Here is a 17,767-nt window from a genome sequence, read left to right as displayed (position 1 = left end):
ATGAAAAAGCCAAGCACGCTGTAAAGCGGCTGGTGCCTCAAATAGTGGGAGATCCCATTTTAGTTTGGTTCCCTGCCTTAAAGGTCAGATTTCTGAGCAGATCCTGCTGCTGGAATGTAAGAGACTGTGAGAGATCAAGACAGCTGCACTTCAGGGCACGGTAAGGAAGAGTTTCTCTATTCTGCCATCTCACCCCATATGATACCAATCCTTTGACGGTGACAGGGGAACAGACTTACCTTGCGCTGGTGCCTCTGTGAGGAGAACTGAGACAAGGGAGCTCCTCACCTGGGGACGGCGGCGCAGCTCAGAGCGCCTTGCAAAGTGGCTCCGCTCAGCTCTGCGGGACCAGGGGGATCCAACAGGAAAGACTCACCAAACACCCAGCACTTGAAGAGAGCCAAGCCTGGCCCCAGAACCACACTGGCTCCTTCTCTGCAGCAGACGAAAGCAATACCCATGGGCTCTGAAGGTAAGAGAGCCAAACTTCACAAGATGTACTTCTTGGAAGGTTTCTTGATGCAAAACCTGCCATTTCTTATGTAAAAAAGAAGGGGGGATGGAAGGATAACATAGTTTTTCTTCCCTGAGCTAATCTGTGTCTCTGATTTGTTTCACTCGTTACATGGACAGAAGATCCTGTCAACACAGAAATAATGCCGAGTATTTACAGTTTAATGGAACCCAGGGACCAATTAACAACACAGAAAACCACCAGGCAGTGTATTTCTCATTGTAACAGGAGGGAAATCTTCCAGTACGGCTGTTCCCCCATTTCTTAAAATAAAGCGCCAGCGCTTTGTCAATGATTTCTCAGTAGTAATGTTTATTATCTGGTAGTTTTACCATTGCCCATTTATCAATCATTTTCCATGTGCTAGGTTCAGTCACAAACCCCCTCTCTTTACTTGTACCCCCCTCCCAAAAAGACAAAAAGAGTAAAAAGAGAAAAATAAAAAAAAAGAAAAAGCAACTGTCATTAGGGCTTCAGACCAGTGATGTTAGAATCTGCCCTCAACCCCAAGTTCTCGAACTGCTGATTCTTCAATAGCTTGATGGATGCGATGCACCTCGTCCTGCGTTAAAGTCCTCTCTGGGTGGCGATAAATGATACGGTAGCAATGGCTGACCTTCTGTGTCCTACAAAATATAAATCAAAAGAGGACTCATAAATACATGTGCCTACAAAATGCAAATACACAAGGCAAAACACTTACCCTCTGGACCATTTTTTATTTGCAGTCTAATTTTGTTCCTGTTGCTTGAAAATCACCTTAATGCTAAAATACACAGTCTGGAGAGGTGGGACTGAGCTGAATTTTAATTTTGGTAGAGGACTATGCTGAAGTCCACCTAAGACCTCAACTTGTATTGCGGTATGGTAGCTTCTTAACAGGGCAAACAGGCCCCGGAGGAGGGCTATGCTAACACCACTGAATTGCTGCTGACACCACAACTCTCTCATTTTGGTGCTAATGGGGCTACCTCGAGGGAGCCCTGTGCACACATAGCCTCCTCAGACCAGCAGGGCTGGCGGTGATGGGCATAAGGGAAGCACCGCACAACCTCTGTACGCCAGAGAGCAATGTTGCCAGCTAACACGGGGCGTCTCACAAGCCTGCCCATCCAGGCTCCAGCCTGGGGGATGAGACCGAATACACAGCTGCAAAACAGAGTAAAACATCTATTTTTCAATTCGGGTGTCTATTTTGCCTTTGCTGGAAGTGAGGAACAAGGACAAAACGCATCTGAAGTCTCCGTTTGTGGGAGAAGGACAGAGATGCAAGACGAGGGTGGCCATCACTCCCGAAGCGGAGCACACTGCAGCCGAGGTGCCGGGGGCAGCCCAGCAAACTCGGGAAGAAACGGGGTGAGATGGGACAGCAGGCACACATGGCAAAATTTCTTCCTCCCTGCTACTATGGAAAGGAAAAGGCAAAAGAGAACAGGGAAAAGGAATAGGGAAGAGGGAATGATGAGGAAAAAAGAAAGTATTTAAGAGTTGCTGAGTTTGGCAAGGACAAGGTAACGCAAAACCAGGAGCAAACCAGTAAGTTGAATAAGAGAGCAAAAAACCTTTTTACCCTCCATCGAAAACAGGCTGAAGTACACAGCTCTTCCAAGGGGCATCTCTGCAATTGCAGAGCTTGTATTACTCCATTTAAATGGCAGTTGTTGCATCCTTTTTATTTTTAGTTTCAAATGAAACCCACACAGCTGCTTCTTTCAAAGGTAAACACTCACTTCAGTGAAAGAAAGAAAATCTGAGGGGCAAAATAATGGGAAACCAGAGATCAAGTACTAGGCAGGAGGGTCTCCCCAACTAGCATTTAATGGCACACAAAGGCCTTCAGAAAGCTTCAGGTCATCTCTCTCCTGAAAATTTTTTCATGTTAGAAACCATGTTTATTATGACTATTTGATTAAAACTAAGGTTATATGTGCTCACAAAGGTAACTCTCTGAAGATACTCATTTCAACCTCAAATCCTACTAGAAACAGGCACAGGTAGTTTTTATCTCATAATAGCTATTTGATATCAGCTTTGACCCACCCAACATGGATGGGAAGCTTGCCTTGCTCCCACTGGCGGTTTACAACAAAGAAGGTTACTTCAAATTAAAGCATTCCTCCTTTTTTTGTGTGCTCTGAAAATAAAGCAAGTTAAATCTGCCTAGCATAGGAAAGGGCAAACTGCATTTCATAAAGCGTTAAGCTGACTGCAGTTAACTGCTAAAAACCAGCCAAGAGCTTTCCCTGGGTGCAGGTTAAACGCTGCAGGAAAGTGATTTTGGAGAAAAGAGGGGGAGGTGTAACTGTGGAGAAGGTGCTGCTCTGCTCTGCTCCACCTCTGCAAAGTAGTTGAGAGGACAGACCTGTGAGAAGCAAGTAACTGGAATAACAAGGATTTGGCCAGATGCTACATTGTAAGAGAGAAATTTGAATAAGAGAGGGATAATGAATTGGGGCTCAACAGAAACAATTTTCAAAACCAGGCTGGCAAACACCATTACAGCTGGTAGTATTTCAGCTTTTAACGGTGCTTCAGCAACCCACCTGAACAAAAACATTTGCAAATTGCTTTGGCTGAAAATCTGTGTAGAAGATGTACAGCCGCAGCCCTGATCCTGAAGTCTTGTATGTAGTGGGAATATAACCCGTGATGGAAAACTCATTGCCACCATTTAATGTGATGTAAACACAAGTCTGCTTAATGTATTTAAGCTGTGGTAGGGATAGCTACAGCACTGTTTCTTCATGGGTCTTCATGGTTAACTTAAGGTAATGATTTCTCTTGACCCATGTGTTTAGGTATCCCCCTCCCTCCATCCTGGTGAGCAGTTCATTCATGAGGCAAATTAAATAGGTCAGAACAGGATGCAAAAGTTTCTTGTGGGTGTTGCGGAAAACCAGTATCTTTAGGAGGCATTTAAATAAGGAAAGGGTAGAGGTCTTGCAGAGCAGCACTGGACTAGAGCAACTGACGTCATTTACCTGGACCTGAGCAAAGCCTGTGACACTGTCCCGCATGACATCCTGGTCTCCAAGCTGATAAAATATGGGCTTGATGGACTGACAATTCAGTGGATAAAGAACTGGCTTGACAGCTGTCCCCAAAGAGTGGCTGTCAATGGGTCCATGTCCAAGTGGAGGCCACGGACAAGTGGAGTCCCTCAAGGATCAGTACTGGGACTGGTCTTGTTTAACATCTTTGTCAGCGACATGGACAGTGGCATAGAGTGCACCCTCAGCAAGTTTGCCGACAACACCAAGCTGTGTGGGGCGGCTGACACACTGGAGGGAAGGGATGCCATCCAGAGGGACCCTGACAGGCTGGAGAGGTGGGCCCACGCCAACCTCCTGAAGTTCAACAAGACCAAGTGCAAGGTCCTCCATCTGGGTCGGGGCAATCCCAAGCACCGATATAGGCTGGGCAGCGACTGGCTTGAGAGCAGCCCTGGAGAAAAGGACCTGGGGGTGCTGGTAGACGAGAGGCTCAACATGAGCCATCAGTGTGCACTAGTGGACCAGAAAGCCAATCATATCCTGGGCTGCATCGGGAAAAGCGTGGCCAGCAGGCCAAGGGAGGTGATTCTCCCCCTCTACTCCACTCTCGTGAGACCCCACCTGGAGTACTGCGTCCAATTCTGGAGCCCCTACTACAAGAGAGATATGGACGTGCTGGAACGTGTCCAGAGAAGGGCCACGAGGATGATCAGAGGGCTGGAGCACCTCTCCTATGAGGACAGACTGAGAGAGTTGGGGTTGTTCACTCTGGACAAAAGAAGGCTCCGAGGAGACCTTGTAGTGGCCTACCAGTATCTTAAGGGGGCCTACAAGAAAGCTGGTGAGGGACTTAAGATGTTGGGTAATGGTAGGACTAGAGGGAATGGATTAAAACTAGAGATGGGTCAATTCAGATTGGACGTTAGGAAGAAGTTCTTCACCATGAGGGTGGTGAGACACTGGAACAGGTTGCCCAGAGAGGTGGTGGAAGCCCCATCCCTGGAAGTTTTTAAGGCCAGGCTGCACGGGGCTGTGAGCAACCTGATCTAGTGGGAGATGTCCCTGCCCACGGCAGGGGGGTTGGAACTAGATGATCTTTAAGGTCCCTTCCAACCCTAACAATTCTATGATTCTGTGATTCTAGCTGCAGCTGAAGTTAAGAATTCGTGCATGAGAAATAAAACAGGAATTGCGTTAAATGTAATGCATCTAACTTTAACTATAGCCAAAGAATGATGTAACTACTAATACACATTGCTGGCTACGGATCACTCATGTGGTTGGTATGTTACATTTTTCTCTCACCTTTTAGCTAGGTTTATTTGCATCTTTGTTACTAATTAGAAAGGAGGAGTATAATGGTTCAATGCTATTTCAATAAAAGGCACACTGCAAGTTTCAAAACCTTAAGCACTGTTTTCAGAGTAGAATTATCTAACTTTCAAGGGAGATGTGGAAGAGTACTTCTAATAGCCGCCCCCCGCAATAAAATACGAAGACAATGTGATTAATCACTGCCATCAGCTGTAACTGGAAACAATTATTGTCAGCAAATAATACATGTTTGCTGATTCCTTTTCTTGCTTTCCTTTTTGTTCTGCAGAGTCACAGAGTGTTTGCCTGCCTTAAAGATGGCTCTGCTAATGCATAATGAACTCTCTCCTGCATGTCATGCTGCAGCCTGACGATACAGATGCAGTAGCTCTCTAACCTGAGCAACAGAAAATTTGAGGCCAAAATCTAGCACAGCAGCTTCACCAGGTTAAAAAAAAAAAATTTAAAAAAAAATAGAAGCTTAACAGTGAGCGCATTGGGCTTTATTTACCTAAACTGCACCACCAGACGAGTCCATGCGGTTCGCAGTCACGCGGACTCCTCTCCCATTAGGCTTCAGCTGATCTTAGTGTCACAAGTCTCCTCTGCACCAGCCTGCAGCTTTCAGGTAATGAAACGCAGTGAATACAGTGAAGCACTGCTCAAAGGGCAAAGGAAGATAGGGATTTATTCCAGCGCCCCAGGAGGAAACAAGAACACAGTCCGTGAACAAACACTGGAGTGAAACAATGCCTAATGCTCTTTCATATATTTTTTGGAGGAAACAGCTTTGCCTCGTGATTCTCGGGAACTGGCACACAGCCACCTCCACATGCTAGGGAGCCGCTCACTGCCGGGTCGGAGTCCCTGCATGGGCCCAACCTGAAGGTCAGTGTATGTTTTTTGATATTTCAGCCTGGTATGCGAGCACAGCAAGAAATTAAGGGGCCTTAGTCTGCCACTAGTCTAATAAAATGAACATGAAAGCAACCTGACACTGGGACCAGGGCTAAAATGAAAGGGTATGTTAGGCAATAAAAATTAGTACCTCTGTGTTAGCTCTCCCTGCATGGAAGTCCACTGAAGGACGTTTTAAATACAACTTGTCTAGAAAGCTGATCCCAGAAGCTACCAACAGCAAACCACCCGAACATACTGGGGAACCTGTCTCAGTGGTTAGGTAAGACTAAAACACAGGGTCGTTCAGTAACCAAAATGTTGCCTACAGAATAAATGGCTGGTATTGGCATTTGTCTCATCCACATGCAATACTGTAACAAGAATGAAAATCTCCCCATCCTGTACTTGAAGAGGGAGACAAAAGGGGCTGCAGTTAGTGGGGAAAAAGCCACTTTTGAACTGTGTTCTACTTTCCATTGGTCTTAAATAAGGCACGGAAGCACAGAGACTTCTGTAAGGTTACCCCTGCTCGTATGTGGTGAGGACAACAGAGAACCAGACATTTTTCTAGAAAGCTGGATTTACTTTGAGGAACAGAAAAGTAGAGAAGACAATCTCCCACAGCATCAAGGAGCGAAAAAGAGTACCATCTCTTTTGTACTGTGAGCAGTGCACTAAGCAGTACTATTCAACATCATATCTATATCGCACCTTTTCCTACAGGATATTATTTAAAATGAAAGATCTACACATGTGGCAATGCAAGTATGTGAAATTATTTTCTCTTTTAAGTGGGTCGTGTTAATGAGGTTCTTTGAGGCTCTCCCAATTCACGCCATAGCAGTTTGTATCCTATATGCCCCCAAAAGATTAATCATGTAATTACCTCACATAAACCTTCACACAGTACCCAGTGACCACTACACGCTTCACAGAGATCACATCACGCTCTGAATATGCACGGAATGACCTCAGGGAAGAGAAAGGCTTGTTTTGTTTGCAACAATGTTCTGAAAGGGATGATGATGGGAAGAAATGAAAATACTGTCTCATGTTACTAGCATTGTAGTTGCCAAAGCCATGCGGCGTGCACAGCTTTGGTTGTGCTGTGCGGTTCCAACAGTTCCAGGATAGTTCACGTTGTAAGTGGAACCGGGAAGGAATATTAAACTGCAAGAAGATGAAGATGTAATTACCTTTTCCTTTTTGTTTCATGCCTTCAAACCACATCCACCACTATGATAGTAGGCACAACTGCTAAATGTCATACTATAAATTTTAAATTGACAAATAGCACTCTTTGCTAGGAACCACATCATGGAAAATGGCAAAAGGCTTGTGCTATATACCTTACTGTCAATGGCAAATAATTCAATTACCATGGTGATATGCCCGTAGAACATAACAGTAATTCTCTGAACAAAGGCCTTTCCCAAAGATGCATTCTCATCAGTCCTTTCAAATGCTAATACTCCATTTCTCTGGAAAAGCAGATTGTATACAACAGCATATTTTAAAAAACAGACATGTTTTTGTTTTAAGGTGCTAGTGAAAGGCACTAGATCATTCAGAAGAAAGGATTGTTTTAAACCCACAGAACAGGGAATGGTTGTTTCTGTTGCACATTTTTTGTAGCTGACACCTGGCAGAAGGATGGTTCAGCTTCAAAGATAGTTCAGGTCAACATAACCATGCTGAGACTGTCTACATTACTTGACCACTGTGGATTTCTTAGGTGGTCACTTTAAAAGAGCTGCATGATCACTGACAGATGGTTGGACTGAAATATTGCTCTTCTATTTCACAAAATTGAGACAGTAATAGACTTTTTGCTCTTTTCTAATTGGACTTGGTGAAATCTGTATCTGAATACCAAACCCTGAACCTGCTTGGCCTTTTCGTTCTTTCTTTCTTTAATATTCATTCCATTTTAAGCTTTTCTTTTAATGTAGAAAAAAAAAGTCAAAATTCTGTTAATAGCCAGCTTATTGAGAGAGATAAAGAGCATGGTATGGGATGCAGTGGCAAAGGACATAAATAACACCTGCTAGTTAAGATAATGCAAGGTAGAGGAAAAATGAAAACACTCAGAAACTTTTCAGCTTCTCAGTCACTGAGACACTGTTAAATAGTCATAAATAGGACCTGAGCCATTGTCAAGTATCCGAAAACACTGGACTGGTTCGAAAGTTTTGATCACGATTTTCTTTCTACGAAAATCTATCACATTTCTTACATGCAGGAGGAGATACAAACAGATATATACTGGAAAAAATATTCATAAGCATCACCTGAAAGAGAAAGTCTCCTGGCTGTGAGGTGTACTCACTAAAAGTTTAGTGACACAATTCAAGCAATTACTTGTGCTTTGGACCAGCACTTTGGCCCCTAACGACCTTTTCTCATTTCAAGAGACCATCTTGGTTTGTTGATACATGCCTGCAAAAGAAGAACTAACATGAGCAGCACAGGGCTCTTTTCCGCCAGCTCCCAAGTAGAGGGAACTCTTGTAAACAGACTGAGTTACACAAGAAACTGAGAGAGTATTTCCCTTGTGCACTGTTACAGTTGTCTCAGTAACCAGCCAACGATACAGTCAACCCATCTCCGATCCAAGCACTTCCCATTAAAAAGCTCTTAAGCCTCACAGCATCAAAAGTAATGGAATCCATTACATGCAGGCAACAATGAAATATCACTAGGGTGAAGAATAAGGAGAAAAACATAATTCTCCATTATACCAAAAGAAAATCCAAAGTCCCCACAGGATCATAAGCTAACTGTGACACAGACTTTTGCTGGCATGGGGGGCCAGAAAAAAACTGCAAAGCCTTGGGGTTTGGCATTGTGGTTTTTTGTTTTTGTTTTTAATACAATGACTCATTGATTCCTTGAAGAAAGCAATGATCAATGGTTGTAAAGCAGGTATGAAACCAGTTCTCAAGGGGATGGATTCTAGCAGTAGTGATGACTGCTTGTACTCCAATCTCCCTCTCTTTGGGAAAATCATCTATCAAGCACAGGCGACAGAATTCCCATCACATCTGATCTATGCCAATGCTGAGGAAACCATTCCACATGGATTTAAACTTGGATGTGACAGAGTTGTCCCTTTTGTAAGACAAACTCTGTGCTCTCAGTTCACACCGTGCCTCCTCAATTTTTAGCGGCTCACCACTCCACCTAGTGAGTCAGTTCAAAATCCTGCTCTAAACCCAGGAAGATTCAAGAGTAGGCTAGAGGCTGAATATCTTCAAGACATGCCTTGCTGTCAGCACAGTAACCCTGGAGCACTCACCACGCCAGACAGATGCAACATTATGCACCTTTAATGGAACGAGTCTCTCAACTTACTGAGGCTGAGGCTTTCAGGGATAAAATCAAGCCGTACAGTGGGCATGCACACAAAGATCAGAACGTGTGCAAGCCTGTGAGGCTCAGAATAGGGTACGAAAACCTACTTTTTCTTCACGGTTATCGCTACGACAGATACAAGGACTGCACAGGTGGAATGAAGATAAGAAGAAGCAAACTTTCTGATACAAAAGCACACGTACAAAATCCAGTGAAATAACTTCTATCCATTGCAGTGGCAAACGAGATAAGGTTGTTTGGTAAAGTACTTGAGACACTTAATTTTATGTACTAAACACAGAAAAACAACTGGATGCTGAAACTAAGAGGGAAAAAGCAATAGTCTCAGCATCAGACAGGGCAGAATACCTGTTCTGTGTACACACAGAGTTTTATTTAGCTTCACTTTCCCTAGGTTTGCTTGAAAATGTTCAGTGCCAAATGCTTTTCAATATCTGATAATGTTTTCACCAAAACAAAATGCAAGGGATAATACTTTTTGTTATTCGTTGTTTAAAAGTTGACCACTAGAGGCTTAAACATTTGCCAACCCAGCAAACAAAAGAACAAAATAACTCGATTTGGATATTCTGCCTCATGGGAACTGCCATCTAAGCTCCTTGACTTTCTCCTTCCCTGTGTAGTTCAGAACCTGTGGCAGGACTACATTTCCCATGAGAGGCCAAGGCCAAAAACTCCTATGATGGATCACCTCCCCTCTCTGGAAAAGAAACTTGGCTGACATAGCTGATGAGGAATCAGAGCCTATTGAGGAGAACAGAAGCATGCAATACCTGGAAGTCCTGGCTGCTGAAGTGTTCTGGCTGCTAGCCAGAAAATTCTTACAGAAAAATTAACATTTTCAGTGAGTAAAACCACAACAAATCAACACGGTTTCTGTCATGGCTGGCTCTCCCACTTTTTCCACATTTCCCTTGACCTCCTAAATCCCTCATAACTTAACAGGAGAATGAGGCAGCTCCAGCAGCAACAGGCTCTGTGGGTCTGGCAGAACTTCATGACTTAGATAGCTCATTCAAAACCCCTCGTGCCTTCCAGGGCAACTGGCTAGGACTGGAGCAGTCAGGGACACAACCTGTTTGCAAAGAGTAACTCTGGAAAACGCACTGCATTTGCCGAGTTGTTGTGCTTCTTGTGCGAAGGCATCGTATTTACCTCTCCGTGAGCCACAGCGTGCAAGTAAGAAGATGGAAGAGGCTCTGGTCCTGCTTCTGTCAAACTGCAATATTAATAGTTCCATCACTGGTCTTTAGCCACAACAGTATCACTCAGAAGTTTCCAACCACTGGCAACTGGAATGCCATATCCAAGCACTGAAGAGTGACAACCTGTCTCAATAATCCGAACAAATCCAACACGAGAGGTGAATTTGGACTCTTTCAAATGCTACCTAAAATATTTATAGTAAAAATGTTAAGTGTGATACCTTTTCAGTTCTTGTGAGTGAAAGATCAAAGAAGAGAAGTATAAATATTTAGCAGTTTTTTCCCCCAACTAGATGTTAATACTAAAGGCTACAAAAAGTATTACTAAAAATAACATTGCTGTCAAATTAAAACATATTTCATAATCAAGTAAAAAGGGAATTTGTATGAGAATTTAAAACAATTCATTCTCCTAAGAAATGAAGATGGATGGGAGCGACAGCCAGTTTAGAGTTGTCTCCATCGAGCACTGGCAGAAATCAGGGTCTACAAAGTTAGGTGGCAGAGAAGTTCATGGGAAGGACTGGATGCTGTTTCAGGTACTTGTATAGATTTCACCCTTGGGATTCAGAATTTTCATCCCAGAGCGAGGTGTTTAAGTTCCCTTTACACTTGCTGAGAGTTGAGGTAAAGAGGGACATGGTTCTGGCATCAGATCAAGAACCTAAATGATTATTCCAAGGTCACACAGCGAATCGATGACAGAGAAGGGATTTGGATAAGTGCAGGCACAGACCCTTTGAGTTATTCTTCTTTCAAGTTACTCTTCCCCCTCAAACACACTTCCAGTCACCGTTCTTTTCTGCAAATTGTACAGCAGCCCTGGAAACAAAACAGGCTATGGCAGGAAAAAGGAACTCATCCCATATACAATGGACAGGGTAGGGAAAAGTGCAGAGCTAACATCAGGACAACCAAATGTGCTGTTTGTTAAGCGAGAAACTAATCCCAAATCAGAAGAAAACAGGAGCAGGGGGAAGATGAAAGGAGCAGGAAGAGATGAGTTAACTGTAGACCAGAAGACTTAAAAAATTAAAAGGGACTTAAAAATTGAAAGCACAGGTTAAAAGAAATCGCTTGCCCTGTTTGTGTAAAAGCCCCCCTGGGCAGCCAGCAGCACTAGAAAGTAACTTGAAAACATTTGTACCTGTGTGTGTGCAAAACCAGGGGGTTTCTCAATGGGACAGCTTACAATATCTGTTAAGCCTGGTGGAAATTCTGCAGCACAATTAAGTGTTGTTTACTATCTCCTTCCAGTCCATACGTTACTTTTCCTCTCAGAATTCTCAGGTTTTATGAGCCTTAATCTGGCTAAGAGGATTTGTTTTGGAGATGTAGAAATTCACCACTTTCCCTCCCCTAGGGCCGTGTGGTTCCACACAGACAGTCACAAGAAACCCGTTCTCATTGCTTTTCTGACAGTTGCTGCCTTGGGATGACAACTCAGAAAAAGTCCTCAAAGTAAGGATAACTACTGGCCAGCAGATTAAACTACTGTTAACACACAGGAAAAGTGGCTGGCTGTTAAATGTTTCTCTTGCTGGGTCCCATTTGCACAGGTAATACATTTGGACCATAATGACAGACAAAGAGCCCGTGTCTTGTAGGTGAGGCTTGCCTGGTTATTTTTGAATATAATGATGGGGAAAATGTCACAGAACCATTAAAACTACCCAAATGATGACAGTACGTACCAATCAGGTGCACTGGACAGAACTTTTACAGCTGTCAAAATGAGCATTAGTTTGGAAAACTGTAATTGCCGTGTTTGGAATGTTGCCCTCTCTTGATACTATGGCTACTCTTTATGAAAAGACAAATGAAAAGAAAAATGTGAATGTGATAGAACATATTCATAGGGAATACCTCCTACGCTAAGATGATATGAGCATCGTGCAATAAAACACCATGTGGGCATGAAGAGTAAAAGGTCAGGGTACAAAATGAGATGCATCATTCTGTAAGTAAAATTAAATTATTGGTCTGCCACTCAAGAAATGAAAGAAAGCCATTGAGACATTATACTAGGAAGATCAAAATACCATTTTTGCTAAGACTTTACTAAAAAAGGCCAAATGATCCTCTCACTATCAGGAATTAATACCAGCAAAGAAGTGATAAGATTTCAGCCCAGAATGGGGAATACACAGGGAGCACTAGAGTAAATCAAATGTTCTCAAATTGTCCAAAAGATGAACTTTGCCCTAAGATACTTCAGGAATGAGCAAAAGAAATCTCAGAGCTGTTATCAGCTGTCTTTGAGAGTTCTGTCTTTTGTGTTCTTTGAGGACACAAAAGGTACCAGATGTTTGGAAAAGGTCAAACAGAATGCTTATTTTTGAAAATGGAAAAAACCCCAACCCTATGAAGCCATAGGAGCTACATGCCATTTGCTTTTACTTAAATCCCCAGAAAGACTCTGGTGCAGATAACCAAAGCACTTGTAAGCACACAATGGAAATGAAATCAACAAAAAATAGAAAACATGGATGTATTGAGCAAATCTAGTCCAAACAACCTAATTTCTCTCTATAAAGGAGTAACAGGCTAATACATCAATAATCAATAAATGAAACAACAAATAGCAGGAAGTAGCAAACAACGTGGAGGATAGGTGTGTGGGTAGGGGTCTGTACGTGCATATGGAACATATATTCATAGTCAGCTAAACCAGATAAGAAAAAATGGTCTAAGATCAATATGTCACAAAACATAGATCCCCTGGCAGTTGCAAGCTGTTTCAGACAAAGTTGAAAATTCTTAGGAAAATTTTTTAAAAGTTGTAACAAAAAGCAAAACAAAAAGGAAGAAAAATAATAAATCCAGTTCGTAAAATTAGGTAGTACAAAATCTGTCTTCCTAAATGTTTCACCTTGGAGGGAGTTGCATGAAGGCAGATGAGAAAACTGGTGATCAGTAAGATTACTACTAGAAGGTGATGTTCCAAATGGCTGGAGTAGCTACCAATAATTTGTTTCTTCTGGAAGCTGTTATCCACGTCTCATAGCCAAATCTGAAGGATCGTCTTGTAGGGTTCTTCATCCTGGCTCCCATAGGATGCAGTATTTCCATTAATGGAATAGGTGATGCAGCCGAAACGTTTGTTAGCTGGCAAATTACATTAAGCTGGGTAAAACACTAAGTATAACTGAGGACAAGATTAGGGTAATCTGGACTGGAAAAGCTGAAGGATACGTTTCAACCAGGAAAGTCTAAGCTTCTGTACTTAGCTCAACCCAACTAGCTGCAGGCACAGAGGATGAGGAACAACTGGGCATACCGCAGTGCTGCACAAAGCATCCAAGCACTCCGCAGAATAACAAGCCGAAAGTGAATCCGTGATGTTGCTGGGCTGCTTTAAGCTAGGCAAGCACCACTCTGGGATGAACTGCTGGAATGCAGCCGGAGCAACGTCCTTCTGCCCTACCCAAGACTGCTACTGGCTCGGCTGAAGTACCCTCTTCACACCTGAAGAAAGATGTGAGGCAACTGGAGGCAGATCACTGGGGAGCAATGAGCAAAAGCAGATCTCTAGATAACACAAATTATAAGGAAAGATTGAGAGAACACAGGCTGCTCAGCCTAAAGGAGAGAGAGCACAAAAACACCCTTCAAATACATAAAATGCTGCTGCACAGAGTTAGGTAATAATCTGTTCATCAACATTCACAAGTGGCAGGAGACGGAAGTAAGGAGCTCATATTGCAGAAATGTTCTGCTTGAAAATTCACTTGGAAAGGCGGTGGGGTCCCCATTGCTGGAAATCTTGAAGGACTGGTTATACAAGAGTCTGTCAGGAATGCTATAAGTAGAGCTGATCCTGTTTTGGAGTAGGAGGATGAACTAGGTGGCAGTACTCTTCAACTCTTTAGCATAAAATAACAGTCTTTAAAATGCAGAAAGTTGCTTGAGTAGCAAAGACATCTCCTTGTAGCTCCAACTGAACATGCATTGTGTATTTGTTTATCCCATTGCATTAAAAGGAGATGGGGAAAAAGCCCAGTTCGGGAGGCCATGGAGGTAGGAAATACAAACCATTGCTGCTATAGCTGGCAAAAGAGCTCTGTGTTACCAACACCAGATTCCCAGGAAATAAAGCAAACAGAGAAAAACTTTTGAATGGGAACAGCAGAGACCAACAGACTGAGAGGGGAAAGGAATCCCCTGAAAGTGATGTAACCTCTTTAGGCCAGCAACCCTTTCATTAGCCTTATAGGCCTATGTTGAAGTACAGCAGAGAGATAGGAAAGCGAAGTGCTGCTGAGTTACCCTTCACTGCCTAAAACCAACAAAAAACCAAAGAAAAAACCCAGAAAAGTCCACTCTGCAAGATAGCATCCCAAAGGGAGAATGTCACTCAGCTGCTTGTATCCTTTGCTTCAGGGCTGAGATGCACGTTAGGAAAGCTCTGAGGAACAGCCACAGAAGATGCTGCATATCCTTGATAGGCTGAACTGCATCTTTCTCTTTTATGCCTTTCTGAGTTTGTATCAAAAGGTTAAACCTTTGCTTTCAGCTTTCGAAATTCACATTCAATCCCAGGCAATCTTAAAACAAGGACGAAGTCTTTCTACTAACAATACAACATTGCAAACAAGCCCGTTGGAAATCTGCACCCCAAGGCAATTTGGGGAAGTCCAGGGACTAGAAGACATCTGAGATACCAATACTTGAATGAAGGCTGGTTGGCCCTGACGAGGACAACAACTCTGGGGACTGTGGCCTTTTGACACAGAAGCTGATTAACTTTATTCCCTGTTGCAGGTAGAGAGACTGAAAAATAGAGAGGAAACAACATGTCTAAGGACATACAGCAGATCAGATAATCTCATAATAGAAACACACAGAAACTAATAGAAATCTCAGTATAATGCTCTGCCATGTTTCCCTTGTATTCGTATGTGTCATCCTGGCCTCCCCATTCTCACTCACTTGCTGCTCTGTATTCACTTCTTGTACCGCTTCCTTATGCATGCAATAGCTGGAAGGAAGGAGCTGCCTTTCATTTTATCTACCTACATTGCCTTTTGCAGCAGAGAATGAAAAGCCACGACTCTGCTACAAGGAAAAGTAACCCCATGGACTCGTATAAGAATATGTGTATGTAAGTGTATATATACATTCATAGCCACTGCTGCAAAAGCTAGTTTTTGATTAACCTTTGGAAGTTTGCTTGGACTGATAGTATCACCAGTTTTGGGGAAATACTGATGTTTATTAAATCTTTTTCAGGGATTAAATGTTGATCTCATAAAAGTTCCATTGCATATGTGTTCTTTCATTCTTACATGAAATATGAAGTTGCCAAGGAACAAATAAACTATTTATGACTTATGCCTGTACAGTAACGAAGAATGGCTTAATGGGGGCATGTACTACTTCAAAAGTACTGCAGTCTGTTGTTCCCTGAACTGGAGACTCTCTTAAAGAGGTTTAAGAAGTATACTCTCCTTTCTCCTTAAAAAAAAAGATGAAATTCTTGACACAATGGTCTAAGTCATAGCAGAAAGACTTATACATGCCACAGGCTCCTGCACCACAGTCCCACATACCTGCCTTACTTGTAGGTAAATCGGTGTAGGCTGCATACAGCTGCATGCAGACAGCAACTACTAATCCAGATAGCTAACTGAAATGAACTCAAGTTACTCTTACATTACTGACTTCACAGTTATAGAAGAGGAGACTGGTATTTATTATACATGAGGTGCAGCAATTTGGTGGTATGACCTTAAACACCATCATCTCTGCTAGTAAATCTTCTTCATTTGAACTACAGTAACAAACACGGAAGGAGATGCTCCTTCTGAGACTACAGGTAGCTACACCTGAACAGTCACCTCACCAAGAGTCATGGGGAGGTCACGCTGTTAAGATCAGCAGAGTTTCTTCTCTACTTTGCCTAATTCTTGTCACACCTAGCCAGGATGGCTGGTGTTCCAACATTGTGTTTTGAAACATACACAGTACCAAAGGATATGAAAATTATTAGGCGCCCGCTGCTGAGAAGGCTGCAATGCTACTCGTGTTCTCTTCTGAATCATCTGCATCCACCGTGCCTACCCACTGCAGTCACATGCACAAACTCTTTTCCCCAGCCAGTGACACCATCTCTCTGCAGAGATGGCTGAACAAACACAGGCACTGGGTGCGTGGATTCAGTGAGGGAACAGACTTCCTTAAAATGGAAGAGATGACAGAGGAAACACTGTAGCCCTTAAAGAGGAAGAAGAAGGAGACTACAACATCCCTGTGACATTTTGCACTGTAGTCTCTACCAAAAGGTGAAGACACAGAGACGCAGTTCAGACAACCCAGTAAGATCAGATTGCTGAGCAGCAAGAAGTAGATAAAGGGAGGGAGATACCTGCAGATACCACTCCTGAAACCCACACACATTTAATCCACAGGATTTAATCAGTATCACGATAATTGATGCCATTGTGATTTTACTTTAGCATCCATATGAGGAAAGGTTAAAATGATCTCACGCTTCACTAGGATAAACCCACCACAGAAGCCGAAGCATCAGTCCAAAGCACGGGTTGCACGGGACATGGACAGTTATAGGACAGTCAAAACATTTATAAGCACTTCAAAGCTGGATGAGAGTTTTCTTGTATTGCTAGCACACCTGCACTGGCAGGGACAAGCTTAGTCTCTTGTATCTCAACAGATTTCAGTTCTGATTCTGTATATCCCACAACACATCACAGAAACTCCACAGGAAAGCAATGAAAGAATCTGGATCAGGCTCAGCATTCATCTACAAAGCCCATGCTTAGATCTGTACTGTGTTGGATCAATCTTTGAGCCTTTTTTTTTTTTTTTAAGGTTGAGCCTGTATCTATTTTCTTTTCCCAAAACACTGGGTGAGCATTTCAGTAGCACATGGGTGAGTCAATAAAACTGAGCAGCAGCGCCGTTTGCACAAATCCTTCTCCAGTCCTGTCTCCAGGTGCTTCTCCCTGCTTCTCAGATTTGCCCTCCTGTACCAAACCAGCACGCCTGCCTGAGTGGCTGCGTGTGTGATGAACCACGCGAGCAAGCTGATGTGGTTGAAAAATGACCGGGGAGAACACGCAAAAAAGACTTAAATTCCCATTCTGGTTCACTGAATTGTGTGACCAGTGACACCAGCCACTGTGCCAGCACAGCGCGGGGGTGAGAACAGCACAAACCAAGACTTATGCTGCCAACAGAAACGCGTGTGGAAACAAGGGCTAAAATCACAAGCTGGTAATTCACTGAATCCACGCAGGCACTAAAGCACATTCTCATTTTTCTTCCCGCTAAGTTCGTGTAAAAACATGTTATACATTATGTTCAAAACGAGACTCAGATACAAGGGAGAGGAAAACATCCCGCCTGGCTGTCCCCAAACGCTGCTGAGTCCAATCTCCTGACCTGTTCCCACTGAAGGCAATGGGATGACATCTCTTTCTGCCAACCGAGGTTTCAGCTGA

At 43.1% G+C, this 17,767-nt stretch overlaps 1 protein-coding gene across 8 annotated transcripts in view; it reads right to left on the bottom strand.

Annotated features, from left to right (window-relative positions):
* Positions 1-642: 642 nt before the first annotated feature.
* Positions 643-17,767, bottom strand: part of FARS2 (phenylalanyl-tRNA synthetase 2, mitochondrial) — a 254,008-nt gene continuing 236,883 nt past the window's right edge. For 6 of the 8 annotated variants that reach the window (XM_054191660.1, XM_054191659.1, XM_054191662.1 and 3 more), the window contains one exon: positions 647-1,140. In XM_054191660.1, the coding sequence (XP_054047635.1) occupies positions 1,002-1,140 (139 nt within the window). In that variant the 3' untranslated portion in view covers positions 647-1,001. Of the gene's footprint in view, positions 1,141-17,767 lie in introns of all 8 variants that reach the window. The other 2 variants (XM_054191667.1, XM_054191666.1) reach the window with 1 other exon arrangement.

The sequence above is a fragment of the Rissa tridactyla genome, chromosome 2 (assembly GCF_028500815.1).
Source record: "Rissa tridactyla isolate bRisTri1 chromosome 2, bRisTri1.patW.cur.20221130, whole genome shotgun sequence".
Lineage (NCBI taxonomy): Eukaryota > Metazoa > Chordata > Aves > Charadriiformes > Laridae > Rissa > Rissa tridactyla.
This window is presented reverse-complemented; position numbering and strand designations above follow the sequence as displayed.